Source organism: Microcaecilia unicolor, chromosome 3 (assembly GCF_901765095.1).
Source record: "Microcaecilia unicolor chromosome 3, aMicUni1.1, whole genome shotgun sequence".
NCBI lineage: Eukaryota > Metazoa > Chordata > Amphibia > Gymnophiona > Siphonopidae > Microcaecilia > Microcaecilia unicolor.
In genome coordinates this window covers 80,141,446-80,163,087 of record NC_044033.1, presented here as the reverse complement: position 1 = coordinate 80,163,087, position 21,642 = coordinate 80,141,446, and the positions used below count along the sequence as shown (strand labels likewise).

Here is a 21,642-nt window from a genome sequence, read left to right as displayed (position 1 = left end):
CTCATCTCCTTGACAGCCTCCAAGATGTCTCCCACATGGTTCTGCCATGTCCAGTATCTCCCCTCCCTCTCTCTTCTTACACCCTTGTAGCCCAGCATCTCCTCTTCTCTTTCTCCACCCACAGTTGAAGCCCAGCATATCCCTGTCCCTCCACCCCTCTCACTCCTGTAGTCCAGTATGTCCCTGCTCTTCACCCCTCTCTCTACTGTACGCTCTCTCTCCTCTACATATATGATCCAGCATTTTCCTGTCCCTTCTCATCGTCCTTCACCCTATGCACTCCGTGCACTCCGCTTCATGGATAAATCCTTCTTATCCCCTTCCCGTGCACTCCGCTCCATGGATAAATCCTTCTTATCTGTTCCCTTCTCCACTACTGCCAACTCTAGACTTTGCGCCTTCTGTCTCGCTGCACCCTACGCCTGGAATAAACTTCCTGAGCCCCTATGTCTTGCCCCATCCTTGGCCACCTTTAAATCTAGACTGAAAGCCCACCTCTTTAACATTGCTTTTGACTCGTAACCACTTGTAACTACTCGCCTCCACCTACCCTCCTCTCCTCCTTCCTGTACACATTAATTGATTTGATTTGCTTACTTTATTTCTTGTCTATTAGATTGTAAGCTCTTTGAGCAGGGACTGTCTTTCTTCTATGTTTGTGCAGCGCTGCATACGCCTTGTAGCGCTATAGAAATGTTAAATAGTAGTAGTAGTAGTAATGGTGCAGCAACTCCCAACTCTTTCACCCCCTGTGGTATATCAATTCTCTGCCCCCTCTCTCTTCTCCTCCACCCTTATGGTATAGCAATTCTCTCTCACCTTTTCTTTCACCTCCAACCTTATGGTGGGGCAGCTCTCTGTCCCCTTCCCCCTTATGGTCCAACAACTCCCTGTCCCCTCTCTCTTCTTCCCCCCCTCAAAAAAAGTTTAGCTTCAGTGTTCAGCACCTGTCCCTCAGGACCCCCTCTTTAGTCCAGCACCTGTCCCCTCAGCCTCCCTCCCCTCACAATCCAGCACCTGTTCCTCAGCCCCCTTCTCTAGACTAGCACCTCTCCCTCCGTTCCCCCTCTCTCCCCAACCACATTACTTATCCGGTAGCAGCAGCAATGCTAACACATGTCTGTGCTGATCTGGAGCCTTTTCTTTGCCATGACCTGCCCTGTTGACACAACTTCCTGTTTACATGTGTGTGGGCCCTGGAAGAGGAAAAGGCTGCCAAGCAAGTAATGAGGTTTAAAGAAATGGGTTGGGACTGAGGATGACGGAGAAGTACTAGATTCACGGAGGGGGGGCTCGAGACAGAGGCAGTTATTCACCGGGGGGGGGGGGAGTGTTGAGAGAGAAAATTAAAAAAAAAAAGACAGTGACCGTATGCCACTGGAGCCACTGCTCTGCCTTTGTGCCAGCTCCGTGTGACACACTTCCCAGGTGCTTTCGGCACACCGGTTGAGAACCACTGCTCTAATTGAATGAATAGCTTTGTCAAAAGTACTACTACTACTACTACTTATCATTTCTGTAGCGCTACTAGACGTACGCAGCGCTGTACACTTGAACATGAAGAGACAGTCCCTGCTCGACAGAGCTTACAATCTAATTAGGACAGACAAACAGGACAAACAAGAGATAAGGGAATATTAAAGTGAGGATGATAAAATAAGGGTTCTGAACAAGGGTTAGGAGTTAAAAGCAGCATCAAAATGGTGGGCTTTTAGCTTAGATTTGAAGACGGCCAGAGATGGAGCTTGACGTACTGGCTCAGGAAGTCTATTCCAGGCATATGGTGCAGCAAGATAAAAGGAACGGAGCCTGGAGTTAGCAGTAGAGGAGAAGGGTGCAGATAAGAGAGATTTACCCAGTGAACGGAGTTCCCTGGGAGGAATGTAGGGAGAGATGAGAGTGGAGAGGTACTGAGGAGCTGCAGAGTGAATGCACTTATAGGTCAATAAGAGGAGTTTGAACTGTATGTGGAAACAGATAGGAAGCCATTGAAGTGACTTGAGGAGAGGGCTAATATGAGCGTAACGACCCTGGCGGAATATTAGCCGTGCAGCAGAATTTTGAACAGATCGAAGAGGAGAGAGATGGCTAAGTGGGAGATCTGTGAGAAGCAAGTTGCAGTAGTCTAAGCGAGAGGTGATAAGAGCGTGGATGAGGGTTCTGCTAGTGTGCTCAGAAAGGAAAGGGCGAATTTTGCTGATATTATAGAGAAAGAAATGACAGGTTTTAGCAGTCTGTTGTCTGTTGCAGAGAAGGAGAGGGAGGTGTCGAAGATGACCCCAAGGTTACGAGCTGATGAGACAGGAAGGATGAGGGTGTTATCCACAGAAATAGAGAATGGGGGAGGAGGAGAGGTTGGTTTAGGGGGAAAGATAAGGAGCTTAGTCTTGGTCATGTTTAGTTTCAGATGGCGCTGAGACATCCAGGCAGCAATGTCAGACAGGCAGGCTGATACTTTGGCCTGGATTTCGGCTGAGATTTCTGGTGTGGAGAGGTAGATCTGGGAGTCATCAGCGTAAAGATGATACTGAAAACCATGGGATGAGATCAGAGTACCAAGGGAAGAAGTATAGATGGAGAAAAGAAGCAGTCCCAGGACAGATCCCTGAGGTGGATAGAAGTAGAAGAGGATCCACTAGAGTATACACTAAAGGTACGCTGGGAGAGATAAGAAGAAAACCAGGAAAGAACAGAGCCCTGAAATCCAAGTGAGGACAGCGTATCAAGGAGTAGGCAGTGATCAACAGTGTCAAAAGCAGCAGATAGATCGAGAAGGATGAGGATAGAATAGAAACCTTTGGATCTAGCTAGGAACAGATCATTGGAGACTTTAGCAAGCGTTGTTTCAGTTGAATGAAGGGGGCGAAAGCCAGATTGAAATGGATCAAGAATAGCTTGAGATGAAAGAAAGTCAAGGCAACGGCGGTGAACAGCACGTTCAAGTATCTTGGATAGGAAAGGGAGGAGGGAGATGGGGCAATAGTTGGAAGCACAGGTAGGATCCCATGAAGGTTTTTTTAGGGAGTGGTGTGACTACGGCATGTTTGAAGGCATCAGGAACAGTCGCAGTGGACAGTGAAAGATTGAGGATATGACAGATAAACAGGATGACAGTAGGAGAGATAGTGTTAAGTAGAAGGGTGGGAATAGGATCAGAGGAACAGGTAGTTAGTTTTGACGAGGAAAGAAGATGTGTAGTTTCCTCTTCAGTGATTTCAGAAAAAGAAGACAAGGAGGCAGGGGTTGGAGGGTTGAGAGAATGGACTAAGGGAAGGAGAGGTGGCGGTGACCTGGTTGAGAATTCAAGTTTAATCTTGTGAACCTTATCATGAAAGAACTCAGCCAGAGTCTGGAGGCAAAGTGAAGGGGGGGGGGGGGGGGTTGGAGGTGAAGGCACTTTGAGGAGAGAGTTCAGTGTGGCAAAGACACGACGAGGGTTTGAGCCAAGAGAATTAGTCAACTGCATGTAATAGTCCTGTTTGGCAAGTAAAAGAGCAGACTGGAAGGAGGTCAGCATAAGTACATAAGTAATGCCACACTGGGAAAAGACCAAGGGTCCATCGAGCCCAGCATCCTGTCCACGACAGCAGCCAATCCAGGCCAAGGGCACCTGGCAAGCTTCCCAAACGTACAAACATTCTATACATGTTATTCCCGGAATTGTGGATTTTTTCCCAGGTCCATTTAGTAGCGGTTTATGGACTTGTCCTTTAGGAAACCGTCTGACCCCTTTTTAAACTCTGCCAAGCTAACCACCTTCACCACGTTCTCCGGCAACGAATTCCAGAGTTTAATTACGCGTTGGGTGAAGAATTTTCTCCGATTTGTTTTAAATTTACTACACTGTAGTTTCATCGCATGCCCCCTAGTCCTAGTATTTTTGGAAAGTGTGAACAGACGCTTCACATCCACCTGTTCCACTCCACTCATCTTATATATCTCTATCATGTCTCCCCTCAGCCGTCTCTTCTCCAAGCTGAAAAGCCCTAGCCTCCTTAGTCTTTCTTCATAGGGAAGTCGTCCTATCCCCGCTATCATTTTAGTCGCCCTTCGCTGCACCTTTTCCAATTCCACTATATCTTTCTTGAGATGCGGAGACCAGAATTGAACACAATACTCAAGGTGCGGTCGCACCATGGAGCGATACAACGGCATTATAACATCCTCACACCTGTTTTCCATACCTTTCCTAATATAATACCCAACATTCTATTCGCTTTCCGAGCCGCAGCAGCACACTGAGCAGAAGGTTTCAGTGTATTATCAACGACGACACCCAGATCCCTTTCTTGGTCCGTAACTCCTAACGTGGAACCTTGCAAGAATTTGAAATGTATGAAGTCAGCATGGGCAGGGGATTTCAGCCAAAGGCGTTCGGCAGAGCGGGCATAGGAACATAGGTAGTGGATTCTAGAGGTCAGCCAAGGTTGGGGTTTGGTACGTTTTACAGAATGGGGAATGAGAGGAGCAAGAGTATCCAGAGCAGAGGAGAGAATAGTATTATAGGAAGAGACAGCCTCATTGACAGACTTGGATGAGATAGTGGTAGAGAAGAGATTTCAAACATTGGAGGACAGAGTAGAAGGGTCAATAGCCTGAAGATTCCTAAATGTATTGGTTAAGCTTGGACGGGACTGGGGAGGAGGGTGTTTAAGTGTGAAAATTATCAGATGATGGTCAGAGTGGAGGAGTGGCCTAGTAGTTAGGGTGGTGGACTTTGGTCCTGAGGAACTGAGTTCGATTCCCACTTCAGGCACAGGCAGCTCCTTGTGACTCTGGGCAAGCCACTTAACCCTCCATTGCCCCATGTAAGCCGCATTGAGCCTGCCATGAGTGGGAAAGCGTGGGGTAGAAATGTAACAAAAAAAAAAAAGAGAGAAGGGAAGAGTTGAGGCACAGAAACTGGAGAATGAGCAGTTTGAGGAGAGGATAAGATCAAGACAGTGGCCATTCTGGTGAGTGGGGGCAGTGGAGCACAATTGAAGATTGAAAGAGGATGTTAAAGCAAAAAACTGCGAAGCTTAAGAGTCAGAGGAATCATTAGCATGAATGTTAAAATCCCCAAGAATGAGGGAAGGAGATGAAGGTTCAAGAAAGAAGGAAAGCCAAGCATCAAAGTCAGTGAGAAAGGAAGAAAGGGACTTATCAGGGGGTCGATAAATGACTGCTACTCGGAGAGGCAGAGGAGCAAATAGACAGATGGAATGGACTTCGAAGGAAGAAAAACAGTGAGACTGAGGTAGAAGAAGAGATTGAAATCTACAAGATGGTGAAAGTAGTAGCCCAACACCACCTCCGCGGCCAACCGGGCGAGGAGTATGGGAGAAAAGATAACCTCCATGCCATAGGGCCGCAACTGAAGCAGAGTCTTCAGGGTAAAGCCAAGTTTCAGTTAGGGCAAGCAGATAGAGAGCACGAGAGATAAAGAGGTCATGGATGTAGGAAAGTTTGTTACAGACAGAGCGGGCATTCCACAGAGTGCAAGAGAAAGGCAGGGAAAGAGTGGGGAGGTACTCCCTGGCATGGGTAGAAAGACCAGTGCAGATTACCATCTGAATGATGCTGTCATTATCATTAGTGTTCTCTCCTGTCCCCTTATCCAGTCTGAGTCCAGTACCTCAATTGTAATCAGTAGGGGCTCTTCTAGACATTGTTCAAGCTACAACTTATCTCCCCACCAACAGAGACAGTGGTATGGTGGTTGTGGTTAATGGAACAATTCATAGTCACAAACAGAAGGAAGAAATAAATCTTTGCACCAACCAACCAGAGACAAAAACAGCAAAGGCAACAAAAAAGTCCCAAAACAAGCAGTATTGGTTGGCAACAGAAACTCAATATCAATCATGTGTCAGCCGTAAGGCCTGCGTCAGGAGTCTGTGCCCAACACTTGCTTAGTAAACAAACAGAACCACTAATATAGGCACATTGAAACTTGTATGTAAGGCAGCACTGATATGAGTAGAAAATAACTTGTTCTGTATAGAGTACACAATATAGTACCAAAAGTATCTGCCACTGTGTAGTGCTGGCAACAGCTCTAGGATAATGGCAAAAGGGAAATGGCATTATCCTAGAGCTGTTACTAGTGCTACACAGTGGCAGATATTTTTGGTACTATATTGTGTACTCTATACAGAATGGGTTATTTTCTTAATATGGTTCAGTTTGTTTACTAAGCAAGTGTTGGGCACAGACTCCTGATGCAATTCGTAGTCAACAGACATCTGCTTGGTCCATTTGGAGAATGCTGGATTTTTTGGTTTCCACGGTTTTTGTAACTCCCATTCATTAGAGAAAAGCTGTTTAGACCCAAGGGCCCAGTGGAATCAAAACACTTGTGGACCTCAAGAGGGCATCTGTGTCATAAAAAGAAGCTCATTTAACCAAGAGTTTATTCTTTCAAATCCTTTCTTACCAAATTTCCTTAATTTTAGATGCTTCCAACTTGAATTGGAGAATTTCCTTGTTAGAATCTCACACCCAGGGCTTCTGATCCTGTCTAGGAGAGAGAGGGTACATATTAAGTTTCTAGAGCTACTGGCAGTTTTGAATGCTTAAAAGTCTTTTGGGAATCAGGTGGTCAAAAATATTGTCCTAGTTCAGTCAGATAGGTGGTCATCTTTTGCATGAAAAAACAGGAGAGAGCAAGGTTCATCCTCCTGTTTTGCTAAATTCTCAGTGGTGTGGAACTATTACACCTCATATGGAATAGTCCCAAGAGACACTGTTCTGGAAAACAACTAAGGGCTTCTTTTACAAAGCTGCACTAGCAGTTCCCAGGCAGCAAATGAGAAGAAGCCCATAGGGATTGGATGGGCTTCCTTTCATTTGCTGCTCAGGATTCACTAGTGCGACTTCGTAAAAGAAGCCTAAGTTAAGACTTCAGTCCCCATGAGGGGTCCCTAGATCAGGATATTCATAGAGTGGGCACCTCCCAAGAAGGACCAGATTTCAGCAGCCTGGACCAGGAAGATGCCATAAGTACATAAGTGCATAAGTAATGCCATACTGGGAAAAGACCAAGGGTCCATCGAGCCAGCATCCTGTCCACGACAGCGGCCAATCCAGGCCAAGGGCACCTGGCAAGCTTCCCAAACGTACAAACATTCTATACATGTTATTCCTGGAATTGTGGATTTTTCCCAAGTGCATTTAATAGCGGTTTATGGACTTGTCCTTTAGGAAACTGTCCAACCCCTTTTTAAACTCTGCTAAGCTAACCGCCTTCACCACTTTCTCTGGCAACGAATTCCAGAGTTTAATTATACGTTGGGTGAAGAAAACTTTTCTCCGATTTGTTTTAAATGTACTACACTGTAGTTTCATCGCATGCCCCCTAGTCCTAGTATTTTTGGAAAGCGTAAGCAGATGCTTCACATCCACCTATTCCACTCCACTCATTATTTTATATACCTCTATCATGTCTCCCCTCAGCCGTCTCTTCTCCAAGCTGAATAGCCCTAGCCTCCTTAATCTTTCTTCATAGGGAAGTCGTCCCATCCCCGCTGTCATTTTAGTCGCCCTTCGCTGCACCTTTTCCAATTCCACTATATCTTTCTTGAGATGCGGCGACCAGAATTGAACACAATACTCAAGGTGCGGTCGCACCATGGAGCGATACAACGGCATTATAACATCCTCACACCTGTTTTCCATACCTTTCCTAATAATACCCAACATTCTATTGGCTTTCCTAGCCACAGCAGCACACTGAGCAGAAGGTTTCAGTGTACTATCGACGACGACACCCAGATCCCTTTCTTGGTCCGTAACTCCTAACGTAGAACCTTGCATGACGTAGCTATAATTCGGGTTCTTTTTTCCCACATGCATCACCTTGCACTTGCTCACATTAAACGTCATCTGCCATTTAGCCGCCCAGTCTCATAAGGTCCTCTTGTAATTTTTCACAATCGTGTCGCGATTTAACAACTTTGAATAACTTTGTGTCATCAGCAAATTTAATTACCTCGCTAGTTACTCCCATCTCTAAATCATTTATAAATATATTAAAAAGCAGTGGTCCTAGCACAGACCCCTGAGGAACCCCACTAACTACCCTTCTCCATTGTGAATACTGCCCATTTAACCCCACTGTCTGTTTCCTATCCTTCAACCAGTTTTTAATCCACAATAGGACATTTCCTCCTATCCCATGACCCTCCAATTTCCTCTGTAGCCTTTCATGAGGTACCTTGTCAAACGCCTTTTGAAAATCCAGATACACAATATCAACCGGTTCCCCTTTGTCCACATGTTTGTTTACTCCTTCAAAGAATTGAAGTAAATTGGTCAGGCAAGATTTCCCCACACAAAAGCCGTCCTGACTCGGTCTCAGTAATCCATGTCCTTGGATGTGCTCTGTAATTTTGTTTTTAATAATAGCCTCTACCATTTTCCCTGGCACTGACGTCAGACTCACCGGTCTATAATTTCCCGGATCTCCCCTGGAGCCTTTTTAAAAAATCGGCGTTACATTGGCCACCCTCCAATCTTCCGGTACCACGCTTGATTTTAAGGATAAGTTGCATATCACTAGCAGTAGCTCCGCAAGCTCATTTTTCAGTTCTATCAGTACTCTAGGATGAATACCATCCGCTCCAGGAGATTTGCTACTCTTCAGTTTGCTGAACTGCCCCATTACGTCCTCCAGATTTACCATGAAGTCAGTAAGTTTCTCCGACTCGACCGCTTGAAATACCATTTCCGACACCGGTATCCCACCCAAATCTTCCTCGGTGAAGACCGAAGCAAAGAATTCATTCAGTCTCTCCGCTACGTCTTTGTCTTCCTTGATCGCCCCTTTTACCTGTAGGAGGTGATTATAAACCAGATTTATGTGAGAACCTTTGAGGGATAGGTCTTCTGTTTGTATATTCTGCCATACCTTTAGAGTTTAATTTGTAGACAAAAAAAGGAGTGGAACTGTGGATATGGGTGAGGGAGTGAGCAGACAAGGAAAAGGGGGCAGGAACAACAGGAGAGAAGAGGTTGGATTAGGAAGCAGTGTACTTTTTTTCTCCCAAGTTCTCCCCACCTGGAAAGGAGGGGCTGAAGCAGAAGCAGGTGCCCTGGAGTCTGAAAAGAGGTGGTGAAACTATATTTTAAGCCGTTCCCCCAGAAATTAAGCCCTGCCCTGGTAGCTAAAATCTAGATTAAACTCAGAATTTACTGAGGACCTATGATCCTCCTAGCCCCCTTTGGGTTAAAACAAATTTGGTTTCCATTTCTTCTGCCTTCTAGAATTAAGTCCACCAGAAGGTTTTAGAGGGTTTTTTTTTTAATTGAAGTTTCCCATCTAAAGTGAGGACAAAGCCCTAGATCCTCTTTCCTTGCACCACACAAAAATGTCTTCAATATTTTCTGCATGTTTTAGTTTCTGATCTAACCATCAACTCATTTATGATCCATCCCAATGCAGAAGCTTTATCTCACTGACTGGTAGGAAGAAATCCTAGTTCTGTTCAGCCTTTTGTTAGCAATGATTCTAAACCAACAGAAAGGTGTTTCTACTTTTGTGAGCTCAAGCACCTGACAAGGAGGATCACTTTTTTTTATATATAGTAGTCACTTCAGTCCATAGAGTCAATCAGTCCGATATTCAAAACTATTTTACCGGCCAGGATCGGCTCCTGGCTAGTTAAATAGTGTTTTTGTTCTTAACCGCAGATATTCAGTGGGAGATAACCAGTTATCACCCACTGAATATCCATGGTTAGTGGCTAGCTGCTAACCAGCTATATTGTGCAGCATAGCTGGTTAGGTGAGGATATTCAGCGCCATATTGGCTATGTTTGGCAGTTAAAATAGGCTACAAAAAGAGCATGCCTATCTTTGACTGCTAAGCATTTAACTGGTTACCACTGAATATTGGCTTAACCTGTTAAGTTGCCGCGGTGAAAATGAAACCAGTTATTCAATGCCAGTTGTTGGAAATGGCCTGGCATTAAATGTCCGGCTTTAGCACTGGTGGCGAACAACAAAGCGCTGCCCTCTGCCGGCTGAATGTTGGAGAAAATGAGTTTAAACTCTTGTTGACTTGTCTCCCTTGTTGTAGCTTTCATTATAAAGTGGTGCACCATATGTATCCTAAGTTCCCATTTTAAGATAAGGTCTACTTCAACCTTAGTCTATCATTTTACCATTTCCATTGGTCCACATTTTATTGAAGTTGAGAATATCTCTTCATTCCTTGGATTCCAGAAAGCTGTTGCCTTCAACTTGGGGTGTACTCAAGCTCATAGATAGTCCAGTCAACTTATTGTTCATTTAATCCCAAACTACCTAAAAGCCCAGTGACATAGTGCATTATTTTTTTTTAACTTTAAATTATTTACTGATTTTTCCATGTAACAGACACCAACCCATTTAATATTACCACAGAACGTTGAAATATTCATTGCTTAACCCATGGTAGGCCTCTCATCGCCTCACGCATATCCTGGCTCCCCCATCCCTCTCTGTATAGCACACAGTTATGCTCTTCATTTAACCCCACCCCAAAATCCCATTACAATATCCAGAGCAAAGTTGTTGCTTCCCTGCTCCAGATGATGTATAACTGCTCATCCTCAAAACATAGACCAACTTTCATAACCAAACATAGACCCCCCCCCCCCCCATCTTGCTTCCCCAGGCCCTAACCCTTTAATCCCCCTCCCTTAACCAGTTATCTCCACCTTTCCGTCCTCTACCTACCTCCCCAAGCTCCCTGGCCAGCCTCCTCTAAAATCACCTCAGAATGTCCCATTATCTCAGTCATGACACTTGTCCTAAATGTTTGGCTATATCCGCCCAACCCTCTCCCTCTTCTCTATATCTTTTTTGTTGCATCTCTGTCAGCTTTTTCATGTGGCCTCTGCCTAGCCTCATTTCCCACTGGTTCACTGTAGGAACCCCAGCATTCTTCCAGTGCACAGCCAACTCACAATGTGACACCACTAGCTTCATTTAGCTCTCCCCAAAATTCTTGGAAGCATTGTGAACAATAGAGTCTTCAGATCTTTCCTTAACTGAACTCCTTTTAACTATTTAATCTTACCTAACACACACCAACAGTAACTGTTGTACTGGAGGGCAAGGCCACCAAATATGCCAAAAGATCTCAATCCCTTGTCAACCCCAACACCAATCCAACACCCCAGGGTAAATGGAACAAAGTCTCTCTGAGATTAAATAACACCTATAAATAAATGTATATATGTTTTTTATAAGAATATAAGCATTGTCATACTGGGGCAGACTGAAGATCCATCAAGCCCAGTATCCTATTTCCAACAGTGACAAGTTCAGGTCATAAGTACCTGGCAAGAATCCCAAAGGAGTAAAACAGATTTTATGCTGCTTATCCCAGGAATAAGCAATAGATTTTACCAAGCCCATCTTAATATAATGGCTTATGGACTTTTAGGAGCTTGTCCAAACCTTATTTAAACCCTGCTATGCTAACTGCTTTTACCACATTCTCTGACAATGAATTCTAGAGTTTAATTACACATTGAGTGAAGAAATATTTTTTTCTGATTTGTTTTAAATCTACTACTCAGTAGCTTCATTGAATGCCCCCCTAGTCCTTGTATTTTTGGAAAGAGTAAATAAGTGAGTCACATCTACCCATTCCACTCCACTCAGTGTGCAACCTAAGTACAACTGCCAATAGTGTTCAGTTTTCTTAATGATGTTCAATACCTGCTTTCTCAGTAGAATGCATTAGCTGTTATAGTCACTGTTAATAATTAAATAGTGATTTTACCTTTTCTGAAATGATTCAGGTTATGGATCACCCTCCACGTTCAGTTCAGACGCCAGCTATGAGAACAGCATATATTGGGTCAGGCCTGTCTACACCAAAGGTAAGGTCATTGTGGGTCTACTGGCATCAAAGAGCTGTGATAATGGCTCACTCAGTATTTCTTATATTATCGATTGCTTTAAATGTCAGCATTATGATACAATGTGGTTGGATGGCAAGGCCTTGTTCATTCTTGTGCTCCTTTGCTTTCCCTATAAACCAATAGCCCTGTTAGTATTCATCGTGGTTCAGAAAACCAAAAGGGCAAGCAGAATAAGGTGAGGTTAAACTGAGCTTTGTTTTTGTAAGACTATGCTATTTGCTATAAGTATGCTGTATTTCTTGCATCTGTGTGGCCATAAGAGAGTAATTCATGATTGATTGTTTATTTGTTTGCTGTTTCCTAGTATTCTAATGTTCATGCTGCACTTGTTTCAATAAAAGACCTTGTTAAATTAATTAAAAAAAAAGCAACAACAAAACTACAGGATAAATTCCCAGTCTCATGTGGTAGACCTGCAGTGTTCTAGTGACCATGTGGCACTATGTAAGATGTTTGTTCATTGCCCCCTGCTGAGCCTCTAGTGTACCTGGCGGCAATACATAGTGCGTAATTCACTAAGGCTTTTCTTCTGTGTCCATGGAGCAGAACAAGAAGCTTAGTGATCCAGAATCTCTGTAATTTTGACGGTGTCTTGTAGAGGACCAATACAGGCTACTGCCTCCTACGGATGTTAGGTCAAAGAGAGATGTATAACATATGGATAACGGTATGCACTCTGGAATTAGTTATTTACTTAGTACATGTCTCTGGTCATGCAAATCTGAGTTCTAAAGCTCCTGAATGATATTAACAAGCAATGAAACAAGCCAATTATAAAAATAAAGGTTAATTTATTTAAATGCAAGAAGTGCAGCCAAAGATTTAAAAGCAGAGATAATTAGAACGTGAGACTTATGCATCAATGCTAGGAAGCTAAGAGAAACGCAATAAACTGCTTTACGTTATTGTCAAAACATTAGTCTTCAGAGTAAACACATGCTTTCCCTACAGGCCTTGACTTATGCCTCTTAAATTACCCACTAGCAATAACAGAGCTGAGCATACAACCTGGTATTGAAAAAGTCTTCCTCCTCCCCCTTGGGGGGTGGATGCAGGTCAGGTGGTGACATGCTGGCAGTGAACTCTGAAGTGTCCCAGCAGTGCACAGTTGAGTAGCGAAGTCCAGCAGAGGGTACGTGCTGAGCAGATGCCCTGAAATGGTACCAGCTCAGGTCTGATGAGGTGATCAGATAATTTTTGGTCCTCAGAGATGCTTCTTTGTATATAGAGGTCCTATCTCTGAAGATAAGGTAAACACTTTGCTTTGTTCCAAACATTCTAATTTGGGAAACTCCAAGAATATCCATTTTACTTAATTCAAGTTGCAGTTCAGGGAACTCAGGCTCTGACTATCTTATTACCTCATTTCTTGATCTTATTTGAGGAATTTGGAAAACTCTGAGCTCCATAGTGGCTAATGTTATCTCACCCTTAGTGCTTGTCCTAGGCCAAGAGGTTCCTGATGCAATGCTTGTCGGGGTCTTGCATCTGCTAAGTGGCCACAACCAGTTCTCGCTGATGAGCAAATTCAGTCTGAAATTCATGAGGCACTGTGTGAACTATAACTTGCAGTAGGTTGTCAGGCCAAGCTCTGTATTATATCTATATAGGCAGGGGTCTAATATCATCCTGCTGTATAAAATATGGACACATGCTGATTCTGGTCATTGCTTGATGTCTTGCACCTTCCCAAGCCCAAGGTGGCATGAGTCTGGGGATCTCTTTTAAAATAAAACATTTTAAGGATGAAGTAGATTAAATGTGATGATTGTGTTCCTTCTTTTTCCTAGCCCAAGGCTCACCAATTCATAGTAAAATCCTTCACTACACCAACTAAATGCAATCAGTGCACCTCCCTTATGGTTGGCTTGATTCGACAGGGATGCACTTGTGAAGGTAAGAGCAATTAAGGGCCTAATTTTATAAAGCCTTTTTCTGTGTGTAAACGTGCTTTAGATGTAGGTAATGGCTATTCTAAAACAGCAAGTTTTATACAATCTGCGGTTTGACTTTCTCAGGGGCAGAGGTAGGGTGGGGTTCAAATGTGCATGCATATTTCATCCAATCCGTTCATACATACATGGAATACACACACATATCTCCATCTTCAGAGCAGATATGAATTTGTGCATTATTAGGCCTATGTTACCTTTATAAAATATCCCCTAGAAAATCTCCACAGCGTTCAAAATATATCTGCTGGCCTTAGCAGTGATGCTTGCCAGTTTTGTATCTTTACCGCAAGAATTACACACCTACCTCGTCATTGACCATACAGATCCTGAATTTTACTGTACAATGTATAATCTTGACTAGCATTAACTTTAAATATCTTTAGAGAAATTCAAAAACCACTCATCTTAAGATGCATAAGAAGCTATGTCAGGTCAGGGTTTTGCCCCAGCTGTTTCAATGATCGTCCCCTAAATTTTTAAGCACCAGCTCACTGATACATTGTTCTTTCTCCCCAGTCAAGAGGTGAGTGCGTATTTCTTGCACTAAAGGTAAACAACCAGCATGCTGAAGCCAGCAGACATATTTAGGTGAAAGCTGTGGAGAATTTTCTAGTGGATGATTTATATCCATAGTGAAAGTGTTGCCATCTGTGTGGTTAGTTTACCTTTATAAACTAGACATAAAATAGACACTTCCATTACATGTGTGCCAGACCAGTCCAGAATGAATGGGTTATGTCCAGCGGATGGAGACAGAAAAAATAGTTCCAAGTGAATCGCCATTAAAGGTATGGTGCAGCCTGGAACGTTCAGTATTTTTCTCTGTCTCCAAGCGAATGGTGGATTAACAGTGCAGCTCCTTTGGGCTCTTAATCCAATTCTTCCAGCTGTAGATCTTAATCATTTCTCCCCTCATCTGTCTCTTTTCATCATTTATCATCATTTATCATTTATTCATTTTATATACCGTTTCTTATTGCAACTGCAAAACAGAACGGTTTACATTTAAAAAATACAACTCATACATACAAACAAATAGGAACTCCAATCAATTAACGGAAAAGCACAGCAAGCCAAAAATGACAAAGAAGGACATAACTAGTACAATCTACAGATTAAAAATACAGTTAAAACTAACCTTCTACACCTTCTCTACTATCATAAGTTTTGTTCAATACAGTTTATAAAGAAAAAAGTTTTCAAAAGTTTTCGAAAGTGAATATAGGACTTCTCTAATCAAATCTCTTTTGGAAGCCCATTCCAGAGAGAGGGAGACAAAAAGAAAAAAGTCGATCCCCGTGTAGATTCCCATTGAGCCTTAGCGGGTGGCGGAATGACTAACCTATTATCTGTTAATGATCTAAGTGTCCACATAGCAGGGTAAGTGAATGGAAAGCCTTATGAGTCAGAGCAAGTACTTTAAATTTGACTCTTGCTTCAATCGGAAGCCAATGTAGTTGATATAATAAAGGTGTTATTCCATATCATCAAGCTGATCAATCCATAGACTGGTGGGTTGTGTCCATCTACCAGCAGGTGGAGATAGAGAGCAAACTTTTGCCTCCCTATATGTGGTCATGTGCTGCCGGAAACTCCTCAGTATGTTCTCTATCTCAGCAGGTGGTGGTCACACACAGCAGCAGCTCTGGCTAGGCCTCCAAGCCTAATTTTTAGGTTTTGTTGAGTGCCTGGGGTTGAGGGCTCTTTTGAGCAAGTGCAAACCTGGTGGTGCCAGGTCCCTCCTTTTCTCCCCCCTCCCGCTGGCTCCGTTAAAAAAAAAAAAAAAAAAATTTTGAACGTCCTTAAAGGCGTTTATTTCGACGTTTATTTAAACGTTTATTGCAGCTACTCACTGGGACACCAGGTCGTTACAGCTCGGAGCGGACAGCAGGTAATTTTTACCTTTTTATAGCGGGCAGGGGGTTCCCCGATTTATCTCCACGTGGCATATGGCGTCGGAGGGCGCGGGCGTAAAGAGTCGCTCCCCGGATCGCTTGGGCGCTTCTAGAGGGGATGCGGGGGTCTTAAAGCCTGATTCGCCCTTGTTGGGTGACAGTTTCGTGGCCGATGAGTGTCCCGGTCCTTCCTCCGGCGTGGCGGTTTTTCCCGCCATAAACGCCCATCCCCCGCTCCTCGCCTCCGCCATCTTGGCCGGCCACGCGGCTCGGACGGCTTCTTCTTGGGCCGCCCTTGAGGTTGGAGACATTAATGCCATAAACGCCCTTAATTTGGGCGACGGCACAAAAGCGGCTAAAGTTAAGCGCCGTTCTTTCCGCGCGGCTCCTTCGCGGAGTGTCGCGCCGGACGCCATTTTGGATGCGCAGCATGTCTCTCCCCCGCTCTTGCGAGCGCCGGTTGAGGGTGCGTCTAGGGCTGTTGCCCAGGCTGCGGAAGTACACAGTCTGGGGGGTTTCTCCCCCGAGTTTGTTTTGCTGCTGCATCAGGCCTTCCTTATGCAAACGCTGCCCCTGCTCCCTCGTCTGGTAAAGAGGTTGAGGTTCCCAGAGGTAAACGCCCTCGGGTTGATTCACAGGCCTTGGAGGACTTTGTCTCCTCCGATGTAGATGAGGGCAGCGTGTCTGAGGTCTCCCAACGGTCCTTTGCGGATTCCTTGGAGGAGACGGATCCCCGCTCGGATGGAGCGGATGACCCCTCTGTAGCGCGGCTTTTTAGCTCAGAGGATTTGTCCAACCTGTTGGTACAGGCCATGGACACTTTGAAGATTTCCTCTCCGGAGGACGTCTCTCCCTCAGCCCCTGTTGGCTCTGCCATTATGCTGGGGACGAAGCGCCCGCCTAGAACCTTCCACGTGCATGATGCCATGCACACCTTAATTGCGGCTCAATGGGATGTCCCGGAAGCGAGCCTTAAAGTGGCTAGGGCTATGTCCCGCCTCTATCCTTTGACTGAAAGTGAACGTGAGGCCTATCTGTGGCCTACCGTGGATTCTTTAATCACTGCGGTGACTAAGAAAACGGCGTTGCCGGTGGAAGGTGGCACGGCCCTAAAGGACGCCCAAGACAGAAGATTGGAGGTGGCCTTAAGGTCGTCCTTTGAGGCAGCTGCTTTAAGTTTGCAGGCCTCAATTTGCGGCTCCTATGTGGCCAGGGCGTGCCTGTCTATGGTGCAGCGGGCTTTCCCCTCGGATCCTTCCTTGAGGGCTGATTGGCCGGCCCTGGAATCGGGCTTAGCCTATTTGGCAGACTTGCTGTATGATGTCTTGAGGGCCTCAGCGAAAGGCATGGCTCAGACAATCTCTGCGCGGCGGTGGCTTTGGCTGAAACATTGGTCTGCTGACCACGCCTCTAAATCCCGCCTGGCTAGATTGCCTTTTAAAGGCAAGCTGCTCTTTGGGGTCGAGCTGGACAAAATCGTGACCGATCTCGGCACGTCTAAGGGCAAGAAGTTACCAGAGGTCAGGGCTCGGGCTAGTACTCGCCCTGGTACCTCCAGAGGACGGTTTCAGGAAACCCGTCGGTACCGCCCGGGCAGGTCGGGCTCCTCTGCCCCCTCTTCCTTCAAGAGGAACTTCTCCCCCAAGCAGCATTCCTTTCGCAGAGACCGCCGTCCCGGAGGTGCTCCCTCCGGTCCTCCCCCAGGGTCTCGTACCCAATGACGGGGCCTTGGTCCACGCCCCAGTGCAGATTGGAGGACGGCTGTCCTCATTTATGGGCGAGTGGACCACAATAACTTCAGACGCTTGGGCGCTGGAAGTCATCAGAGACGGCTACAAGCTAGAGTTCTGCCGACCCTTAAAAGACGGGTTTGTACTCTCTCCCTGCAAGTCTCCGGTCAAAGCTGTGGTAGTGCAGCAGACCTTGAACAATCTGATCCGCCTGGGGGCGGTCGTTCCGGTGCCAGAAAATCAGCTTGGCAAGGGATGTTACTCCTTTTTCTTTGTGATTCCAAAGAAAGGAGGTTCTGTACGGCCTATCCTCGACCTCAAAGGGGTCAATTGGGCCTTGAAAGTTCGGCACTTTCGCATGGAGACCCTCCGCTCTGTTATAGCGGCAGTGAAGGCAGGAGAGTTCCTGGCATCCTTGGACATCAAGGAAGCGTACTTGCATATTCCCATCTGGCCTCCTCATCAACGCTTTCTGCGTTTTGCAGTAATGGGCCGACACTTCCAGTTCAGAGCCCTCCCGTTCGGGTTGGCTACTGCTCCGCGGACCTTCTCCAAAGTAATGGTGGTCTTCGCGGCCTTCCTGAGGAAGGAAGGAGTTCAAGTCCATCCTTATCTGGACGACTGGTTGATCCAAGTCCCCTCTTATGCAGAGTGCGGCAAAGCTGTGAACCGGGTGGTTGCTCTTTTGAGCTCCCTGGGGTGGATCATCAACTGGGAGTAAAGCCAGCTGCGCCCGACTCAGTCCCTGGAGTATCTGGGTGTTCGATTCGACACCCAAGTGGGCAGAGTGTTCCTGCCAGACAATCGGATTGTCAAGTTTCAGGCTCAGGTGGACTAGTTCCTAGTAGCCTCTCCTATTCGGGCTTGGGACTACATGCAGCTGTTGGGCTCTATGACGGCCACGATGGAAGTAGTGCCCTGGGCCAGGGCTCATATGAGACCACTACAACAATCTCTGCTGCTGCGCTGGACTCCGATGTCGGAGGATTATGCTGTGCGCCTTCCCTTGGACCCAGCAGTGCGCAAGGCGCTGAGCTGGTGGACGCAGACAGACAAGTTGTCTGCAGGAATGCCTCTGGTGACCCCGGAGTGGATTGTCGTCACGACAGACGCCTCTTTGATGGGCTGGGGAGCCCACTGCTTGGGAAGGACAGCGCAGGGGCTCTGGTCTCCTGCAGAGGCAAGTGGTCTATCAACCTCCTGGAACTCAGAGCCATTCGGTTGGTGTTGTTGGAGTTCATCCCGGTACTGGTGTTGAAGCCTGTACGGGTCCTGTCGGACAATGCCACGGCTGTGGCCTATGTCAACCGCCAGGGAGGTACCAAGAGCGCCCCTCTAGCCAAGGAGGCCATGAATCTATGCCAGTGGGCGGAAGCGAACCTGGAACAGCTGTCAGCGGCCCACATTGCCGGAGTCATGAATGTCAAGGCGGACTTTCTCAGTCGCTCTACCTTGGAGCCCGGAGAGTGGCAGCTATCTGCTCAGGCGGTCTTGGACATCACGAAGCGCTGGGGCCAGCCGAGCCTAGATCTGATGGCGTCATCGGCCGATTGCCAAGTGCCGCGCTTTTTCAGCAGAGGACGGGACTCTCGATCCCTGGGAGTAGATGCTCTTCTCCAACGGTGGCCGACACAAGAGCTTCTCTATGTGTTCCCGCCCTGGCCCATGTTGGGCAGGGTGCTAGACCGGGTGGCAAAGCATCCCGGCAGGGTAATCCTGGTGGGTCCGGATTGGCCCAGACGTCCCTGGTATGCGGACTTGATCAGGCTCTCAGTCGGCGATCCTCTGCGGCTGCCAGTGGAGCAGGGCCTGTTACATCAGGGTCCCGTGGTGATGGAGGATCCCTCCCCCTTTGGTCTTACGGCCTGGCTATTGAGCGGCAGCGTCTGAGAAAGAAGGACTTCTCAGACAAGGTCATCGCCACTATGCTGAGAGCGAGGAAGCGCTCTACTTCTACTGCTTACGCCAGGGTTTGGCGTATCTTTGCAGCGTGGTGTGAAGGAGGCTCACTTTCTCCCTTCACTGCTACAATTTCTTCAGTGTTGGCGTTCCTGCAAGAAGGTCTGGACAAAGGCCTGTCGCTCAGTTCCCTGAAAGTTCAGGTAGCGGCTCTGGCTTGCTTCAGGGTCCGCCTGAAGGGTGCTTCCCTGGCTTCGCAGCCAGATGTGGTGCGCTTTCTCAAGGGAGTTAATCACCTGCACCCTCCTCTGCACTCAGTGGTGCCTGCGTGGAATCTCAACCTGGTGCTAAGAGCATTGCAGAAGCCGCCTTTTGGACCCTTGTCGAGGACATCTCTGAAAGACCTGACGTTGAAAGCAGTCTTTTTGGTGGCTACCTCTTCAGCCAGAAGAGTTTCCGAGCTCCAGGCACTCTCATGTCGAGAGTTTTTTCTGCAGTTCACTGAGGCAGGAGTGACTATTCGCACAGTGCCTTCCTTCCTGCCCAAGATTGTTTTTCGCCGCCATGTGATTCAGCAGCTCTGTCTCCCTTCCTTTCGTAGGGAGGTCTACCCAGAGGAATACTCTGCTCTCAATTTCTGGATGTGAGACGAGTCATCATCAGATACTTGGAAGTGACCAATGATTTCCGGAAATCGGATCATCTGTTTTCCTGTTTACAGGTCCTAGTAAGGGTCTGCAGGATTCTAAGCCTACAGTGGCAAGATGGGCAAGGAAGCCATTGCAGCGGCTTAGGTGGCCGCGGGGAAGGCCCATACCTTTGCCAGGCATTACCGCTTGACTGTGGCTGCTCGGGCGGAGGCCCGGTTTGGAGCTTCAGTGTTGCGGTCAGGGATTTCTATGTCCCGCCCTGGGTGAGTACTGCTTCGGTACATCCCACCAGTCTATGGATTGATCAGCTTGATGATATGGAAGGTAAAATTATGTATAATCATACCTGATAATTTTCTTTCCATTAATCATAGCTGATCAATCCATAGCCCCTCCCAGATATCTGTACTGTTTTTATTCTGGTTGCATTTCAGGTTCAAGTTTAGTCTTCAGTTACTTCAGAAAGACTTCGTGTTCAAGTTTTTCACTTGGATTCTTCAAGAGTTAAGACGAGTTTGTGTTACAGTGAGCTGCTGCATTCCTCTCCCCTCCGTTTTACGGGGCTGGATTGAGACTTAAAATTCTGCCGGCACTCCCTCCCGCTTCGTGCGGCTGTAGGGCAGCTTTGTACCCCTCCCGCTTCGGCGGTGTTAGGGTCAGTCAGCTCCTCCCGCGGTTGCGGTTGCAGGATAAGCCAGATCCCCCCGCATCGGCGGGTGTGGTGTCCCTCCCCCGCTCCGCGGGGATGAGCTGGACGGATTCCCCTCCCCCACTTGTGTGGGGATGAGCTGGGTTAATTCCCCTCCCCCGTTTCGGCGGTGGTGAGCTGGGCAGAGTGTCCCTTCGTGGGTGTAATTCTCTAAGTGCTGAGTCCTGCGGATGGAGCTTTGATATCGACATACTGAGGAGTTTCCGGCAGCACATGATCACATATAGGGAGGCAAAAGTTTGCTCTCTATCTCCACCTGCTGGTAGATGGACACAACCCACCAGTCTATGGATTGATCAGCTATGATTAATGGAAAGAAAATTATCAGGTATGATACATAATTTTACCTTCTATCATCCCTCATCCCTCCAAGCTCTGCAAATCATGCGAGCCGCCGTGTTTTGTATTCTTTGTATTCTTTTTTAATTAACTTGAGTAATCCCTGCATAAATAATATTACAGTAATCTAGGCGTAAGATGATATAAGCATATGTCAGTGTTTTAAGAGAATCCTTACTTATCAAATTTCTAATTGAGCGAAGCTTCCTTATGTGAAAAAAAGACTTTTTCACTACATCAGATATTTTTTCCTCAAACATTAGTGCAGAATCAGTAATGACCCCTAGATATCTAAAAGATTTAACTGTGGGAATGTTTTGTCCAAATAACGTGGGCACTACTGATGGAATCGTTCCATGCCCTACTATCCATGATGATGTTGTCTTATCCGGATTTAATACTAACTGATCTGTTGCCAGCCATTCTGCCACTTTATCAAGACAAATTTGAATTGGTGTAAGATCAATACTTGATGGCTGGACATAGTGAATAAGAAGAAAATCATCTGCATACGAATAAGAGCTAATGCCCATTGTTTGAATGAGTAGTGCCAAGGGACTAACATATA

The 21,642-nt window shown here is 46.3% G+C and overlaps 1 protein-coding gene across 1 annotated transcript in view; it reads left to right on the top strand.

Annotated features, from left to right (window-relative positions):
- LOC115465558 (serine/threonine-protein kinase MRCK alpha-like) overlaps window positions 1-21,642 on the top strand; it is an 806,479-nt gene that overhangs the window by 614,709 nt on the left and 170,128 nt on the right. The window contains 2 exon segments of the mRNA XM_030196108.1: window positions 11,775-11,855; window positions 13,688-13,793. Coding sequence (XP_030051968.1) covers window positions 11,775-11,855; window positions 13,688-13,793 — 187 coding nt within the window.